Here is a 17,957-nt window from a genome sequence, read left to right on the forward strand (position 1 = left end):
AGCCCCCAGGAGCACTCTGCAGGCCTCTCCAAGCCTCTGCGCGCCCCGTTTTTCGCAAAAATGGGATACTCTGGGTGGGGCTTCGGGAGGCCAAAAATGGCTGTATTCAGTGTAAGATGCACCAACATTTCCACCCTCTTTTAAGAGAGAAAAGTTTACAACCTTGGCTGAGCAGAGCCCAAGGAAATGATGATATGGGTACCTTTCGGTGCCTGAGATTCATTTCAGCCTGTGGGTTCTAATCAGGTGAAATCCAGCAGGTTCTGATAGGTTCTGCAGAACCGGTAGCGTAAATTTTGAGCAGTTCGGAGAACTGGCAAATGCCACCTCTGGCTGGCCCCAGAGTGGAGTGGGAATGGGGATTTTGCAGTATCCTTCCCCTGCTATGCCCACCAAACCGGTAGTAAAAAAAATTGGATTTCACCCCTGGTTCTAATGAACTCAATGAGATACTCTGTGAGATGAGAACTTGAATCGTTGCTTCTTCTAGCATATTTGTTTGGCCAGAGAGAGGGAAGAAGGACCAGATTCATGAAACTGTGAATGACTCTTTGAAAAAAGGACGTAGTAGCAATTGGCCTGGAAGGGTCAATGGTGCACTCCCCTCACAAGAGACTGCCCTTGATTTGCAATTATGGACAAATTCCATGTAAAGAAAATAGCAACACTTTGAGAGCGAGTACACTTACTTTACTTTCAGTAGATCCTGTGCCTTTCTTTGGGCTCATGTGGTCAATGCCTCTTTAACAACTCCTTAATTCAAGCATGTATTTTCTTGAGATAGAACAGAACAGAACAGAGTTGGAAGGGTCCTTGGAGGTCTTCTAGTCCAATCCCCTGCTCAAGCAGGAAACCAGATGCCATTTCAGACAAAACATCAGGCAAAGCTCATAGGGCCAAGACTGCAGAACCCATCCATGCACAATATTTTAAAAGGAGAGCAAATGAAGAGGAATTTTTATACTGAATTTAAAGTCAGAATGAAATAAGGATTCTCATGGGTTTCAGTTTTTCATCTCCAACTGGATGACTTCTTGGATCATCCCAGACCTCAGTCCAGTTGAACAGTAGATATAGATTCAACCTGCTCTCACTAGGAGGGTAATTAGAGGAGTCCCAATCAGAGTATGGGCAGCAAGTACACTGATATAAGGACTGGTGCTTTCCCATTTGTCCTGGCTCCTTGATGCCCTCAGTCTCAAAGGTGGTTTCTTGCCTTCCTCTTTGGGTCCTCTTTAGAGACCCTAGGAATAAGGCTGCTGCAAGCTTAACAACTGCCAGCCACTCTCCCTGGGAATTAGACTTCACTTCCCCAAATTGGCATCTCCACCTTTGGGAAATGTGCATTTAAGCTGGCACTGGTGAGGACAAAAGGGGGGAAACGCAAGTCACAGCAACTTTGAGATTGAGTCACTTGATAGATATGTAGGTAGGTAAATAGAGTAAATGATTAGGTGAAAGATGATAGATAGATGATGATAGATTAGATGATAGATACATAGACAGTCAACCAGACAGACATGCACAGTTTTATGACGGAAAACTGAAAAGTGTTAAACCCTCTTTCTCCAACAAAGCCTCCTAAATTTAGTTTCCGAAAAACAATGTGGGATGTCTTTATGCCAATGGACTAACCACAGTTTCTAAAGAACTACAGCATTTCAAGTGAAGTCTTGCAACTGAAGGTTGCAACTGAACCAGAAATAATAAGTCCAACTTTCAAATGCATTTGAAAGCAAAGAATTTCAGAAATTCAGATACATTTTCAAAATTGTACAGAGTTTTCAAATAGAATTACCCTGATATTTAAAAATGTTAAGTAAATACAGTATACATGCATTCTGAATTGGGAACACGGCATTACTGTTCAATAGTTTTTTGCTAATTACACCCTCATAAATCATCTTAAATAATTATTTAAGATCCCAGATGCCTATTTGTGATTTGCTGCTTTGAAAAATTAACATAGCCAATGCTCCAGCTTACATTAACATGTTTTCAGAGATGACATAAAAAGGTAACTCCCTACTAGACTATGTTAATTGCAATCTTCTATTTCTGAAACTCCATTGAAGTTAGAGATGGGATTCTGCTACAATTCAAAGCTTTGCCTTTTTGAACCATCACTCAATGAAAACTCAGTTATCTTTTTTGCACCTCTGAATCTTTCTAAGCACTTTATCATTCAAGCAGTAATAATACATACTGTTACACAGTGGTGGGATTCAATTTTTTTTTACTACCGGTTCTGTGGGTGTGGCTTGGTGGGCATGGCAGGGGAAGGATACTGTAAAATCTCCATTCTCTCCCCACTCCAGGGGAAGGTTACTACAAAATCCCCATTTTCTCCCGATCAGCTGGGACTCAGGGGAAGCAGAGAATAGATTGGGGCAGGGCCAGTCAAAGGTGGTATTTACCAGTTCTCCAAATTACTCAAAATTTCCGCTACCAGTTCTCCAGAACTGGTCAGAACCTGCTGAATACCACCTCTGATACTGTATTAGTAAAAACCTGCACAAAATTCATACATTCAGGAAAACAATATATAATATCATTCCTATTTAACCAAAATATTAAACCAGTGTACATAAACCATATTACAGACAATTGCACATATTTTGAAAAGATATAAGTTAGTATATACCAACCAGAGATAAACTGAAATGGACAAATAGAAAAAAAGCTACAAAGAATGACAGGTTTTGAACACAGGAAGATTGATTCAAATTTATTTCAATTGTACATACAGTATCAGGCTACACTATGATTAGTATATCCTTAAGAATGGTAACAATGGACTGTCAGATGAAAAATGCAAAAATAGAATGAGAGTTCTTTAACTGCAGCTGATCAATTTATTGTATTCATAAATGAAAACAGTTGAACTGAATATATTACACACTATTAAATTGCAGACTGTGAAACCATAAAAAAATTTCCATTATGCAAGATAAGGGAGACAATAACTTCCTCTTTGTGTGGTTTGTGTAGCTGAGTTGCCAAAGAGAACTATACAGAAAACCTTCACAAGACAAGCTGTCAGCATGGACCAAGACATGGTCGGATACATTGTTCTTCTGGTGATTGTCACCCTCCTAAGTGTCATCCAAAATGGTAAGGCTGAAGATTGTATATGAAACCAAGAATTGTATACAAACCCAAGAAAGAAAAATATATTTTGCTTTGGGTGGGTGGATTGATGTGTTTTCATGGACTTATTTTTGAATGCCTTCATGCCTGTTGATATCATTTGAAAATTTCCAGCTATTTGCTTTCCTTTTTCTTCAGTGTTGGGTGTTTCCTGGGTCAAACTCAGCAGTTTTAATATTATGCTTTTAAGTATTTAATATGAATTAATAGTATGCACCTTCAACTTTTTTTTTTTAATTTGATTTATATGCCGCCCTTCTCCGGAGACTCAGGGCGGCTTACAATGCGCTAAGCAATAGCCTTCATACTTTTGTATATTTATACAAAGTCAACTTATTGCCCCCACAACTGGGTCCTCAATTTACCTACCTTAGAAAGGATGGAAGGCTGAGTCAACCTTGAGCCTTGGTGAGATTCGAACCTGCAGTAATTGCAGACAGCTGTGTTAATAACAGGGTGCTTTTAGACCACTGTACTATCAAGGCTCTAAATTAAACTAAAATTAACTTGACAAAAATTGTAAGAGAAAAAGTTGGATGTGACAAATTACAAATGGGACTAGAAGTTTATTATCCAGCACTATATTTGCATGACTTAAAGCATTGATTTGGCCTTAATATCCCTCAGCTCTCAAATATATGATTAGCATCAGAGGGGTTTCTTGATGGCAACAGTTCTGGCCCTTCCTTCCTTCCTTCCTTCCTTCCTTCCTTCCTTCCTGAGGTTAAATTACCTTCCTTTTTATTGATCCATCATTTTTCTTTCAATAAGCCCATTCCTTTGTTGTTGTTAAAACTAATAACAACCCCTATGTGTGTTTTCTCTTTACAGCTATTTTAGTTTATTGTGAGTTAGAATAGTTTTCATACATATCTTGAAGCTTGCTGCTTATTTTGAGCAACATTTTTTTCAGAGGGAAAAAGGATATGCATTTCTTTCTAACAACAGCTATAACTGTAACAACCACCTGCCTTGTACTGATTCAGGCTTGTTGATTCATAGTTAAGTATTGGCTAAACTCTACAGTGATGGGAAAGGTTCTATAAGTGTATAGAGTGGAAATGCCAGGAATTAAGTCTAGAATTTTTGCATGTAAAACATGGAATCTACCACTCAGTTGCAAGTCTTCCAATCCATTTCCTTGTTCTCTGCTGGACTGGATGATATGATAAAAATGTCTGGGGTAGGTAAGGGGAATGAGAAGAGGAAGAAGGATTAGGCCATTTCCTCACTAGTCATTTGCAGCATTTTTTTTGAATCATCCAACCATCCTTATGCTGAAATATTAGCCATTTATATTGCCTTGCTAGGATAATGGCCTTAATAATGTTCTCTTTTTAAGTCTTTAATTTCAGTATACAGTTGTTCATGCAAGCTTCATATTCAACTGAAATGGTGGTGGTGGGGAATAGAAAGAAGCCTACTGCAGATGTATTGAAACAATGTATGTGTATTTATATGTACAGGAATAAAACCATTCCATAAAACCATTCCATTTTGTTTAAAATGGATTAAAAGTAACTTTACTGGCAATCTTCTATCTTCTCTCTTTAGATTCAACTCCTTGAAATAGTAGCATGAGATCAGTGCAAAAGTTACTGGACACAATAATTGGCACTTAATCATGATACAAATATGTCCTGGCAACATTTCTTTTCTGTTAAATTCCAAGTCCTCAGCCCATGAGTGGGCACTTAGCTGTAGTAATAGTATAGTACAGTAATAGTATAGTAAATAGTTTTGAAATAATGCTTTCTTTCCCCCTTATTCCAAACACATCCAAAGCCAGCCTTGGTTGTATAAAATCTCATAGGTTCTATCAACCAATGCCAGGAAACAAAGGCAATAGAAGCAGAATAAGATAAGCACATTACATACTAGAAGAATTTCCAACTGATTCAAGAACCAGTGGAGGAGATATCAGTTCAGCCATGGGGAAAGACAGCTAAGGAAGGTCTTCCTAGGGCAATGTTTTCTAGTGCTAGATTGGAACCATTTACTTTACCTGACATTTTTTTCTTAAGACTTATTGAAGATTCCACTCTTTTACAGGCCAGTATAATATTTTGAAGTTCCCAAATAATTTAATAAGAACAGAAAGAAAATGAAAGTGAGGGGCCTTGGTGCTCTCTGAGCTTGGTTGTTTTCTTGCAGATGTTTCATTATCCAGACTGGGTAACAGTTAAGGTAACATCATCAGTGCTACTAGCACTGATGATGTTACCTAGTTTGGGTGATGAAACATCTGGAAGAAAACAACCAAGCTCAGAGAGCACCAAGGGCCCCTCATTTCAATCCTGAGGTACAAATATTCTTCTTTTTTAAAAAAAAAGTATATAGAAATGAAATTTAAAGCGGAGAAGAGAGATACCAGTCTTCCTCTGCTTATTGATTCAATTCAATCTTTTATTCTGGTCACAGACCAGAATAAAAATTAAAACATTACAATAAAATAAAATAAAACAGAATAGAAGAAGACATAATAGTGTATTGCAATTAATGGCGGAATCATCAAAGGGTGACCAATGTGCTAGAGTTAGGGTCCTCCTAAAGTTTAGAGACGGTTATATGATATAAATATCTTGCTGGTTTGTGAAGGGAGAGTCTGGCTGTTAAAGAAAACATTCTTGGGTAGAGCAGATGGATCCTGTTGGATTTCCTGATTTTTAATACATTGTCTAAGTGCACTAAAGCCACGCTCATAGCCCATCAATAGGAACTCCTCCTTGCAGAAGTGATATGTTGGATTTTCAGTAAAATAGTCCTAATCCATGTTGACATATAATTATCCTCCATAAGACGAGGGCTGAGACCTGTGGGAAAGAACAGTAATTTCAGCCAGCATGCTATAATACAAATCCATGCATCTGTTTCAACTTTGTACAATCTGCCTCTCTTCTTACTACTGGGTTAGAAACATGGGGTGCTATAGCCCTTAGAAATTTGAATTGCACTCTTCTTTTTTCTAATGTTTTCTCTCATTATCCTCCCACTTTTTCATATACCTCCTTCCTGCAATGTTCAAAAATAACCTGTATTTTAAACTAAATGGATGAAATATGGAAAATTATCTCTATCATTGAAAGAGAGTTCGTGTGTTGAAAGAATTCAGTTCCATCGTGATAGTGCTCCTCCCCTGAAATGTTCCCCAAAATTGCCTTTAATTTCTTTAAAAATGGAATCCAGGCATCATAGATATGTGCAAATAAAGTCCAGATGACCTCAGAGGTACAACCTGCAGGCAGGAGTAGCTTAATTTTCTGTTACCTTAAAGGCATGTCAATGCACAGGGAGAGTGACGCATAATTCCACCACTACTCTGGTTTTGTGAATCAGTCTGAACTGGATGCAGAGATGAGTGCAAAGCATAGACAAAGGAAGTGCAGCATTTGGAAACGAAGTTGAGGTTTCTTTTCAGGAAGTTGTGATGCAACTGTGTAGATGGACCTTGGTTGTTTAGAGGGAAATTTTTAAAAAAAAAATAAAAAAGAAGATTGGCCTTTCAGATAATTGCATTGAAGTGCTTCCACCAGCCCTTAAAAGCATGTCCAACATCAACTATGCTGCCCCCATAGTTATCCTTCTTGCGTGACAGAAATCAGGCCAGCTTTCCTTTTCCTGGGGGCAAGTCATAGAAAGCAACTGGGGATTCCTCTGGTTCCATTTTCCCACCCATCCCGTTTAAAAGATGATGATCCTGGTTTGGATGCGTTAAGCCACTTGCTTAAGGAGGGGATGAAGTAGAAGGGAGCTTTTTCCGAATTCATGCTCAGGACGACTCTTCCTCCATACCTAGGATCAGGCAATTGGGGTGTTTCTGAATATGGATTTATCATTTTAGCACAATAGAAGCCTATGTTCAAAAATAGCCTGGATTACAGGTCACACACATGCAGACTAGAATGTGGGGTGAAGCAAAATAAGATGTTAAAAACAAACACAAACTACTATTAAGTAAAGACAAAAAAAAAAGCAAGAGATCAAAGAAAAAGCAAAAAGTGCAAGAAAAGAGCAATCTTCTTTTGACCTCATGACCAGCAATGTTCTGGAAGTATCTGAAAAACATCCTTTTAGATAGTAATAGTCATTGTGATTCATCAAAACGTAGTAACAACAGTAATGACAAATGGCATCTTAGGATGTCAAAATCAGAACAGTGTTGAACATACAACTCCCCCCCCACACACACACATTAGTGCTTTGATATTGATCACAGTGATCATTTTAGAATTCATCCTTGATGGAGGCCATGAAGATCCAGATTTCTGGAAAAGACTGTAATGCTGGGAAAGATGGAAAAAAAGAGAAGATGACCAGCAGCAAGATGGATGGACACAGTGGTGATGGGCGTATCACTGCAGACCTGAAAGGCTAGGTCAGCAATAGATTGTCAGGGAGAAAATGTGGTCACTAGGAATAAAAAAATGATTTAATGGCACATAATCATTGGCACACAAGTAAGGAAGCAAAAAATTAAAGAACAGCCATGCCAAACTCAATGTTGGCAGAAGCAGTAGAAAAGCACTTAATGATGGCAGAAATAAGAAATACCTCTGGCAAACCTGGCTCTCTTTCCTAGTTTAAATTCACTTTCTGGGTGGCACAGGATTAGTGCCCTCTCTTTAAATACAGGACTAGTGTTTTCTAAGCCCATCTTTATATGAAGCCCCAATTAGACTGACCAATACCAGTGAGGCATTACAAGGGCAGATGCTTCTGAAGATGCCAAGGGTGCAACCCAGGGGTGGGTTCTACTTACCTTTACTATCGCTTCTCATGATGTCAGGGTCAGTGGGTGGAGCCTCCCGCTGGTTTTACTACCGGTTCTATAGAACCGGTCTGAACCGGGGTCAACCCACCACTGGTGCAACCTATCCCTATAGTCACAGCTAAAATGGCCCTGAAAGGCAGATTCTAGCCATTGGAAGGGAACAGGTATGCCATTCTGAGCTGGATAGATCCCATCCCATGGCTGCATCAACAACTATATCATCAGTAAAACAGCCAAAACATGGCAAGTGAAGAGGGAAAATGTTACTTTAACAGGAGCACAACTAAGGGTGATTTTAAGCTGCCTCAGCTCTTTGTGCTGGGGATGACACAAAGACTATTTGATGTGGACATGAAGAAAGTGTCCCCTGGGGCATTGTCATGCATCAGTTAAGGGGAAGTGACAAAATTCCTTAGTAATCATTGCTTTTTCTCAAAAGAGCAAATTAGTATCTCTCTTCCTTCCTTCTTCTGTTCAGTATTGTTCTTTGCATGCAGATGGCTATATAATTGTGAGCGAGCAGCTTGACAGTAGTGGTTTTCAAACTTCCCTATCTGCAGAAATGTCAGCCTGGAAACTTCTCGATACAGGTAGTCCTTGACTTACGACCACAGTTGAGCCCAAAATTTCAGTTGCTAAGCAAGACAGTTGTTAAGCGAATTTTGTCCCATTTTAGGTATTGAATTCAGCAAGTCAGTTCATTTCATCTTTCATTGTTTCATAGAAATTTCTCATATTCAAACTTCTTATATTCCACATTCACATTGTAATTCTGTCTTTCAACCTTTGGATTTTATTTTTCTGCATGGTAACCTGGAAAACTAGATATTTCAAGGGCTTTACTCTAGCTACCCCATAACCATTTGTTTCTAAATGATCTTCAGTTCTTCCTTGTTCCATGTTAAGTGCTATCCAAGTCAATAGGTCTATTATCCAGCAGTATATGAGAGTATACAAAGTACAAAGAGCCTTGGTGGCGCAGCAGACTAAAGCACTGTTAAGTAACACCAGCTGCCTGCAATTACTGCAAGTTCAAATCTCACCAGGCTCAAGGTTGACTCAGCCTTCCATCCTTTCGAGGTAGGTAAAATGAGGACCCGGATTGTGGGGGCAATAAGCTGACTTTGTATAAAAAAGAAGACCGCTGGGGGGGGGGGGCGAAAGCCCTACTAAGCAGGTATATACAAAAGTATGAAGGCTATTGCTTAATGCATTGTAAGCCGCCCTGAGTCTCCGGAAAAGGGCGGCATATAAATCGAACCAATAAATAAACAATAAATAAATATATTATCAATCATTTTATATTTTTATCCATGTGATTTTCTTGATAAAGTACAGGAATGATTTACCTTCTCCCACACAGTATGAAATTATACCTTTGCCATTGTCCTTATAATCTGCTTCCAGCACCTTCCTATCTCGCTGTTGCCCATTATAATGCTTGCTTGCTTTTGCTGGGCAGCTGGGATGACCTTCACACCTTGCATGACCTTGCTGAGATTATATACTCTTGCAATATACTCCTCCAATAAACACCTCACCACTACCACAATGAGGTGGCACAGCAGGACTTTGAGGGGATGGGAAGAAGGCTTTTAATAGGTTGGGTAGATTTATTACATCTAACCATACTATTCTGAATTTTAAAAAACTTATCTGTTGCAATGCAATATTTCTGTTTCATACCGACATTTTGCTAGCTAGCTATTATATTGTCATAGAAATATTTTCACGTATTTTAACAGATTGCAGTTTTAATAGAAAAACTAGTAATTTTAACTGTGTGCTTAATACAAATGTTTCACATTGCTGTTTTTGATATTATAATTATATTCATGTATCTTAGTAACTTTGGTATTCTACATCAAGAAAAAGCAAAAAATTCATTGTGCATTTTTTCCCCCAAAAAAACCCTCAGCGTTTTTTGCAAGCAAAGTCGAACAAGAAAGCAAAAGCATCAAAGGCAAAACAAACCTGTGCTGTCCATCTGCTTTTGACCGTGTCTTTACTGCCAAGTGAGTATTCCTTTTCATATTAATGTTCAAAGAGAGAAACATTTCCATATTCCCGGCTGAATTAGCCAACTATCATCCAGTCTCCAACCTTCGTTTTGTGGCGAAGGTTGTTGAGAGCGTGGTGGCACGACAACTTCCCCGGCACCTGGATGAAGCTGTCTATCTAGAACCCGTACCAGTCGGGCTTCAGGCAGGGGTACAGCACAGAAACGGCATTGGTCGCGTTGGTGGATGATCTCTGGAGGGCTCGGGACAGGGGTTGCTCCTCTGTCCTAGTCCTATTAGATCTCTCAGCGGCTTTTGATACCATCGACCATGGTATCATGCTGCAGCGATTGAGGGGGTTAGGAATGAGGGGCACCGTTCTGCGGTGGTTCTCCTCCTTCCTCTCCGACCGCTCGCAGTTTGTGTTAGCAGGGGGACAGAGGTCGACCTCAAGGCGTCTCGCATGGGGAGTGCCGCAAGGGTCAGTCCTCTCGCCCCTCCTGTTCAACATTTATGTGAAGCCACTGGGTGAGATCATCCGTGGTTTTGGGGTGAAGTGTCATCTGTACGCTGATGATACTCAGCTGTACATCTCCACCCCAGACCACTCCAACGATGCCCTTGATGTCTCGCTGCCTGGAGGCCATGCGGGTCTGGATGGGGAGGAACAGGCTCAGTCTCAACCCCTCCAAGACCGAGTGGCTGTGGCTTCCGGCGCCCCGATATAGTCAGCAGGTGCCATCGCTGACTATTGGGGGTGAATCTTTGCCCCCCACGGAGAGGGCTCGCAATCTGGGTGTCCTCCTGGACGCACAGCTGTCTTTAGAAGAGCATATGATGGCCGTGGCCAGGGGGGGCTTTTATCAGGTTCACCTGATTCGCCAGTTGCAGCCCTTTCTGGACCGGGACACCCTGCGCACCGTCACTCATGCTCTTGTTACTTCCCGGTTGGACTATTGTAATGCTCTCTACATGGGGCTCCCCTTGAAGAGCACTCGGAGGCTCCAGCTGGTCCAGAATGCGGCCGCACGGGTGGTTATGGGTGCAACTCGTTGCGCCCACGTGACACCCCTCCTGCGCGAGCTGCACTGGCTCCCAGTGGTCTTCCGGGTGCAATTCAAGGTGCTGGTCACCACCTTTAAAGTGCTCCATGGCATAGGACCCGGGTACCTTCGAGACCGTCTTCTGCCACCAATAGCCTCCCACCGACCAGTTCGCTCCCACAGAGAGGGTCTCCTGCGGGTGCCATCGGCCAAGTTATGTCGGCTGGTGACACCCAGGGGCAGGGCCTTCTCTGTGGGAGCCCCAGCCCTGTGGAACGAACTGCCTCCGGAAATATGTAAGATCTCCAACCTCCGGGTGTTTCGCTGTGCACTCAAGACCCTGTTGTTCCGCCAGACCGGGCTATCAACACAATAGTTTTAATTGGGGTATTTAAAATTCTGGGGTTTTAAATTTGAGCCAATATCTATTTAATTATTTTAAATTTTAATCGCTGTTTTGTCTTGTGTTTTTAAGTAGGCTGTACACCGCCCTGAGTCCTTAGGGAGAAGGGCGGTATAGAAATAAAATTATTATTATTATTATTATTATTATTATTATTATTATTATTATTATTATTATTATTATTATTATTATATACCTTATTTATTCTAAGTGTTGCAGATGTGGCTGCAAGAATGGCAAAATCTAAAGAGGTATTCTGGAACTCAAATCTGCTAAGGCTGCTAAATTTACCTGTTACAGAAGTGGCTTCCTTAAAGATTACTTGCAGCCAAGCTATACAGAATTTTTATTTTTAAACAAAATTGCTATCAACCTCATCAGCCCTAGAAGGCTGGCCTTCAATTATGAAGCTATTTCTTGGTTGAGTCAATGGAGATAAAAAGGGTACTTCGCTTATATATTTTGGCTGCAAGACAAATCAGACAATCTGTAGTGGATAGTAAAGGGTTAATGTTTTCTATTTCTCTTTGCTGTCCTTTAGTAGTCATGCAGACTTTTGCAACCCAAATCTGGTAGCCACAGCACCCAGTGGTCTGTATTGTGTGCGTACTAATTTTACTTTCAAATATTTCAGTTGAAATTTCACTTTGAAATATGTAGTTATGTACACACATACACCACGCGTACACATTTCTTCAAAAGCATAGTTTTAGTAAGTTTCCCTAACATATTGCATTTTATACATTATTTTCTTAATATATCCACATTTGATATTTCCAGTTTTTAAATTCATGTAACTACTGGCTGTTTCATTGCAAAATACACAGACAAATGTAAATCATGAAAACAAGAAACTGGATAAATGCAAAATAAACAAATGTCTTATGCATGCTTAGCAATGGTCACAGAGTCTGGTATATGAAGCAGAGCACTGAGTAAGACCTACGTTAAACTACACTTTGTTTAAATATTATTTATGGTGAACAATTTTATTTAAGATACTTAACAGATTAATAGGTAAGACAGGATTTATTTTTGTTTATACACTACTTGTTAACTACTTTTTAAAATTTAATGGCTATGGCTCAGTAGTGGGTTGCCCCTGGTTCGGACCGGTTCGCAAGAACTGGTAGTAAAACTGGTGGGAGGCCCCGCCCACTGCCCTGGATGTTGTCATCAGCGATCTGCGCATGTGCAGAAGCAAGGCGCATGCGCAGAAGCAAGGCACGTGCGCGAGCAAAGCAAGCGTGTGCGCATGATCCCATTGCGAACCAGTAGTAAAGGTAAGTAGAACCCACCCCTGCTATGGATACAGCCTCTTAATCTCAGTAGAATGTGCCCTCACTCTTCCTCTTCCTAATTTTTCTCTAGCCAAAATTGCAGAGATGCATATCCTACCTTTCTTGCTGTCCTTTGGTGTGCTGGCCTGCTGTGCAACCAAGGTAGGTAATCAATCCACTCTTCAGATCCTGCTCTTCAGTCTGAAAAGCTCCCAGAGACGGACCCCAACTGTTTGTTTATGTAATAAAACATAACAAAAGGAAAAATGGGTGGAGAAGGGAAAGGGAAATAATAGATGCTAATTCTTATCATCACATGGACCTTATATTAAAATTTATTCCCCCGATCCCTTTTATTGTTGTTGAGAATAACAGAGTTGGAAGGGAGTTTGGAGGTCTTCTAGTCTAATCCACTGCTCAAGCAGGAAACTCTATACCAGGGGTGTCAAACTGAATTTCATTGAGGGCCGTATCAGGGTTGTGTTTGACCTCGGAGGGCTGGGGTGGACATGGTCATGGTGGGCATTTTACACTTTTTATTTCTAAATTTATACCCCATTGTTTAATAGTAAATTGCTTTTCCAGGAAGAAAAGCTATTTATACTATTGTATTTTTATTATTCAACTAATAATAAAAATACAATAGCATAAATAACAAGACCTAATACAGAGGTAAATTTCCAGGATAGTAAATAGAAATGGCTGTCAATTATAGATGGTTGATTGTAGATTAAATGGACCTACAGTATGTAAAATCTAGCTTTAAACTGCAGTGTTAACATAGAATGTTGCTTGTTTTCTGTCCAGATCAGGCACTTACTTGAGGCCACATAATTGTAATCCAGTCCAATCCAGTCCTCCTGCAGCACTCTGCCGGCCATGAGGAGGCCCCGGGAGGCCTCCGCATAGCTGTTTCCCCCCCCCCGCCGCCTCCAGTAGCACTCTGCTGGCCAAAAATGGGCTGCGGCCCTCCCAAGCTCCATTTTCAGCTGCAATGACCTGCTCCAGCATGCTGCCAGTGAAAATGGAGCTTGGGAGGGCCAAACCGAGGCACTGTGGGCCGGTCCTTCACTGTTTCCAGGGCAGCCTGCGGGCCAGATCTAAGCACCCTGTGGGCCAGATTCGGCCCTCGGGCCTTGAGTTGAGTCTAGAGCACCCCTGCTCCAGTGGTGGGTTGCTCCCGGTTCTGTCCAGTTCTTTAGAACCGGTAGTAAAAGCGGCGGGAGGCTTCGCCCACCCGCCCGGACGTCATAATTGATGATCTGTACATGCGCAGAAGCTTCTGCACATGCACAGAAGCATGAGCAAAGTGAGCGCACACGCCCATTGCAAACTGGTAGTAAAGGTAAGTAGAACCCACCCTTGCCCTGCTCTATACCATTTCAGACAAATGGTTGTCCAATCTCTTCTTAAAAACGTCCAGTGTTGAAGCACCCACAGCTTCTGAAGGCAAGTCGTTCCATTGATTAAGAATAAAACAATACTGCTAAATTTTCCTTTTGAAAGATTCCTGCTAGAGAGATCAAGAAAAGTAAGTGAGGTAGCTTCATTTAAAAGCTATAGGAAGAGATCTAATAATATACCTATCATCCTAATGCATACACATAGAGATATATTTTATAGCATGATGTTGGCATGAATGTAGGCCAACAACCTTTTTCTTGGCAGATCTTTTATGCCTTTAATTATTCTATAGCAAGGAAATTTTGGCAGATAACACCTGGAAAGTTTGATTCAAATGATAGTTAATTCTGACTAAAATTATGACTAGGTTCAAATATATGATGCAAATATATAATGCTTTGAAGAATAAGTCAACTCCCTCTTCTCTATGACAGCCCCTCAATTACCAGAAGACAGCTATCATGTCACCCCTACACCTTATTTTTGTTAAGCTAGTTTCTTTAGCCATTTATCATATTCTTTAACCTCCAGAGCCCTTATCATCTTTGTTATATTCTCTGTACTATTCCTCAGCATCTTTTTTGTATCATGGTGACTAGAATTGGATGCAATATTGCAAGTGAGCAGGGAAGTGAAGCGTGGCCTCACTAGTGCAGTATAAAGTGGTACTATAACTTCCCGTGATCTTGATACTATCCCTCTGTTGATCCAGCCTAGGACTGCATTGGCTTTTTTTTTGGCAATTGGAAGCACACTTAAGTATAAGTGGTGGTCAGTTAGAACACCTAGATCAGGGGTATCAAACTGGTGGCTCGCAGGCCAGATGCATCACATGCAGGCCACGCCCACCCAAGCTCCACGAATGGGGAAAACATCGCAAAATGTCATGTGACAGCAACATGACGCAGCGAGTGTGACACCCATGACCTAGATCATTCGGATTATTGAGCCAGGTTCTGCCTATTCGGTACCTATGCATTTGATTTTTCCTGCCTAAGTGCAGGATCTTATTTCTCTAACCACTGAACTGCATCTTGTTGCCTAGGGTCCAATGTTCAAGTCTGTCAAGATCCTTCTGACTCTTGAGACTATATTCCAAAGTGCTAGCAGTTTCCCCCAGCTTGGTATGATTTGCCTTTGAAACTGCAGTTTGATACTTCAAATATTTACTAAAATGTTTTCAGTAAACAGCAATCCTCTGTTAACCATGGTTCATGGTTTAGCAGAGTACATGAAACCAACCAGATGTGGCCTAAGCAATAAACCATCATCGGCATCTGCAGAACGGTGTGTGATATCATGTGCATTATGACATCATTGTGGTTTTTACCAGATGCTTATGTAAACCATAGCATACGTGACTTATAACAATGTGTGAAGCCAGCTAAAAACAGGTTTCTCCTTTCTTTATTTCAGTTCCAGCTGCCTTTGCTGGGTTGATGTATTTGTTTGTGAGACAAAAATACTTTGTTGGATACATGGGAGAAAGATACCAGAGGTAAATCCATCATTTATCTTTTTTCCAGAACTGTCAGATGAGCATTTATGAGTTATTTCTCCCTTCTGCCAGTGCTACAATTACTAATCCCATATTCTGTAATTCTAACTTGTCTCTCTCCAGTTGTTTTAAACTACATCTTTCATAATCAGCTGGAATTGCAAGAGTTGTAGTGCAAAACATTTGGAAAAAAAACTAAGCCAGGAAAGACTGTTTCAGATTTGCCCTCTCAAACTAATTCTGCCTGACAAATAAAAGGTGAAAACACTGCAATTCTAAATAGGATTGGGGGATTGCCAGTCAGAGGAGGAAATGAACAGAATAAAGGAAATAGATCTATCTTCTTTTGTTCTGTGCAGTTCCTTGTGCTTTAAATCCATATGCAAACATTTATATAGATAGATGATAGATAGATAGATAGATAGATAGATAGATAGATAGATAGATAGATAGATAGTTATACAGTATATGCATGAGTTACTGCATATATAAACTGACAATTTATAGCACATCCAGGTGAACAGCTTTCTCCTTCACAAACTCTCCAACATTGTTCCTCACTATTCAGACAATTCCACACCCTTTCTGAGATCAGGATGCTAAAAATAAATTGGAACTATGCTGAGATCAGTCACTTATTTCTAATGGTGTTAGAAACGTGCATAGTGGTTATAGGGTTTCTTACAAAGGCAGAATGGTGGAACAGAAGGGATGATTATATCCTGAAACCAAGTCTAAAATCAAAATCACTTAACACAGAACAGTGGTGTCTTACGTATTTAAGATCATGAGTGTGCACTTTTGCAGTCAAATACCACAGGTTTCATAGCCACTGCAGTGTTTTGTACACAGGCCACATCAATTTATAATAGTAAGCACTGGGATTGTGGGATAGTCAGCTAAAGCAGAGGCAAGCAATATTTTTGCAACAAAAGTTTTTTAAAAAAAAAATCTTTAACAAGTACAATCTTTAATGGGAGGCTATGATATTAGCAGGAGGGGTGGTGTTGGAATTTTCATCCTCCTATTGGGTGGGTACTGTTATTTGGATTCCTAAAACAGGTATTTTAATAAAACTGTTTTCACAGGTTTACTGTATTCTAGTGATGATTTTTAAAAAGGGGGGGGGAAATCACACTGCCAAAATTATCAATATCATCTTAAGCAGACATAAATTAAAAGGCATGTTAAATTGATCCCTATATACTTTAAAATGTATTGCATGAAATTTATGTGCTACTTTTACAACTCTTTTGTAGAGGTGTGGGTTCATGCAAATTTTTACTCCCAAAATGTCTAAGCTATACTGTATTCAAATGAATCTTGCTTTGATAACAGATGGAGAGATTTTGGCATTTTCTAATGAACTAATAACATTCTTCCATTCTCGTTTAAGCACTCCAGGTTACATCTTTGGAAAACGCATCATATTTTTTCTGTTCCTGATGTCTGTTGCTGGAATCCTCAATTATTACCTGGGTATCCTTTTTGGAAGTGACTTTCAAATGTATATAAAAACTATAACCAATACTATCTCTCCACTATTGCTCATCCCTTAAATCCTTGTACAATTGAAGGTGAGATAGCACAGAAGAGATGTCTGTACTTAGCCAATCAATATTTGGAGAAAAAAGGTTGAAATGGATGCATAAATCTCCTCTTAGATTGCCATAAATCTAATGCTCCTAGACTCTTGTGGTTTTGATTTAACACAGCTTTTTTTCATCCTACAAGAAAGTGATTTATTGTACCCAACCAGCAAATTTGTGGTAGGAAAAGAATAATTTCCTGCAAGTTATAGAACTCACCATGGGTTTAGTCCCTGTAGTTTTCTATTATTTTTGGTTTATTTACTTTGCTTTTAATATAAGGTAAAAAATAATAAGTGTCTGATTTTACATCAAAATATCCACTGATTTTATATATCTATCACTGTCAATCAAATTCAGGTTGTTTTTCAGAGTATAGATTCAATCGTGTGGTAGTTATCCTCAGCCCAGAGAGTTTAATTTAATAATAAAACAGAAAATATCTCTTTAGTTGGATTGTTTTGTATCATATTGGCATTTAAAATAAAGTTGTTCAGAGTGATGAAATCAGTTCTTTAGTATGTATAGTATGTTCCTCTGTATTTCTCAAAGCATAGTACCAGATGTAATATTGTACACATACACACAAAACAGGGAAATCACTGACATTGACATTGGTTTTTCAAATGCCCTACTGTATACTTTGAGATAAACTGATGCCATTATGTTTTCCACTATACAAGCTGTGCTCACATTTGCATGCCTTGCAGAATATGTCTTTGTATTTGCCTTTTCAAATGTGGTCCATGTGTGAAACAATGAGAGTTGCAGAAGGAATCCAGAAAATGCCAGCTGCAAAATAAATTACATTTTCCCCAA

The 17,957-nt window shown here is 39.9% G+C and overlaps 1 protein-coding gene across 1 annotated transcript; it reads left to right on the forward strand.

The window, feature by feature from the left end:
- Nucleotides 1-3,004: 3,004 nt before the first annotated feature.
- Nucleotides 3,005-17,957, forward strand: ALOX5AP (arachidonate 5-lipoxygenase activating protein). The gene is made up of 5 exons (XM_034410980.3): nt 3,005-3,114; nt 9,840-9,936; nt 12,739-12,809; nt 15,468-15,549; nt 16,946-17,957. Exons 1-5 carry the CDS (start codon nt 3,045-3,047, stop codon nt 17,106-17,108), a joined length of 483 nt encoding a protein of 160 aa, XP_034266871.1. The 5' UTR covers nt 3,005-3,044; the 3' UTR covers nt 17,109-17,957.

Source organism: Pantherophis guttatus, chromosome 5 (genome assembly GCF_059756535.1).
Source record: "Pantherophis guttatus breed Tessera chromosome 5, ASM5975653v1, whole genome shotgun sequence".
NCBI lineage: Eukaryota > Metazoa > Chordata > Lepidosauria > Squamata > Colubridae > Pantherophis > Pantherophis guttatus.

Coding starts and splice junctions, on each gene's coding strand:
- ALOX5AP (XM_034410980.3), top strand. CDS start 3,045: ATGGACCAAGACATGGTCGGATACATTGTTCTTCTGGTGATTGTCACC. Junction 12,810..15,467: donor TGGCCTGCTGTGCAACCAAG/GTAGGTAATCAA, acceptor TCTTTATTTCAG/TTCCAGCTGCCTTTGCTGGG. Junction 15,550..16,945: donor ATGGGAGAAAGATACCAGAG/GTAAATCCATCA, acceptor TTCTCGTTTAAG/CACTCCAGGTTACATCTTTG.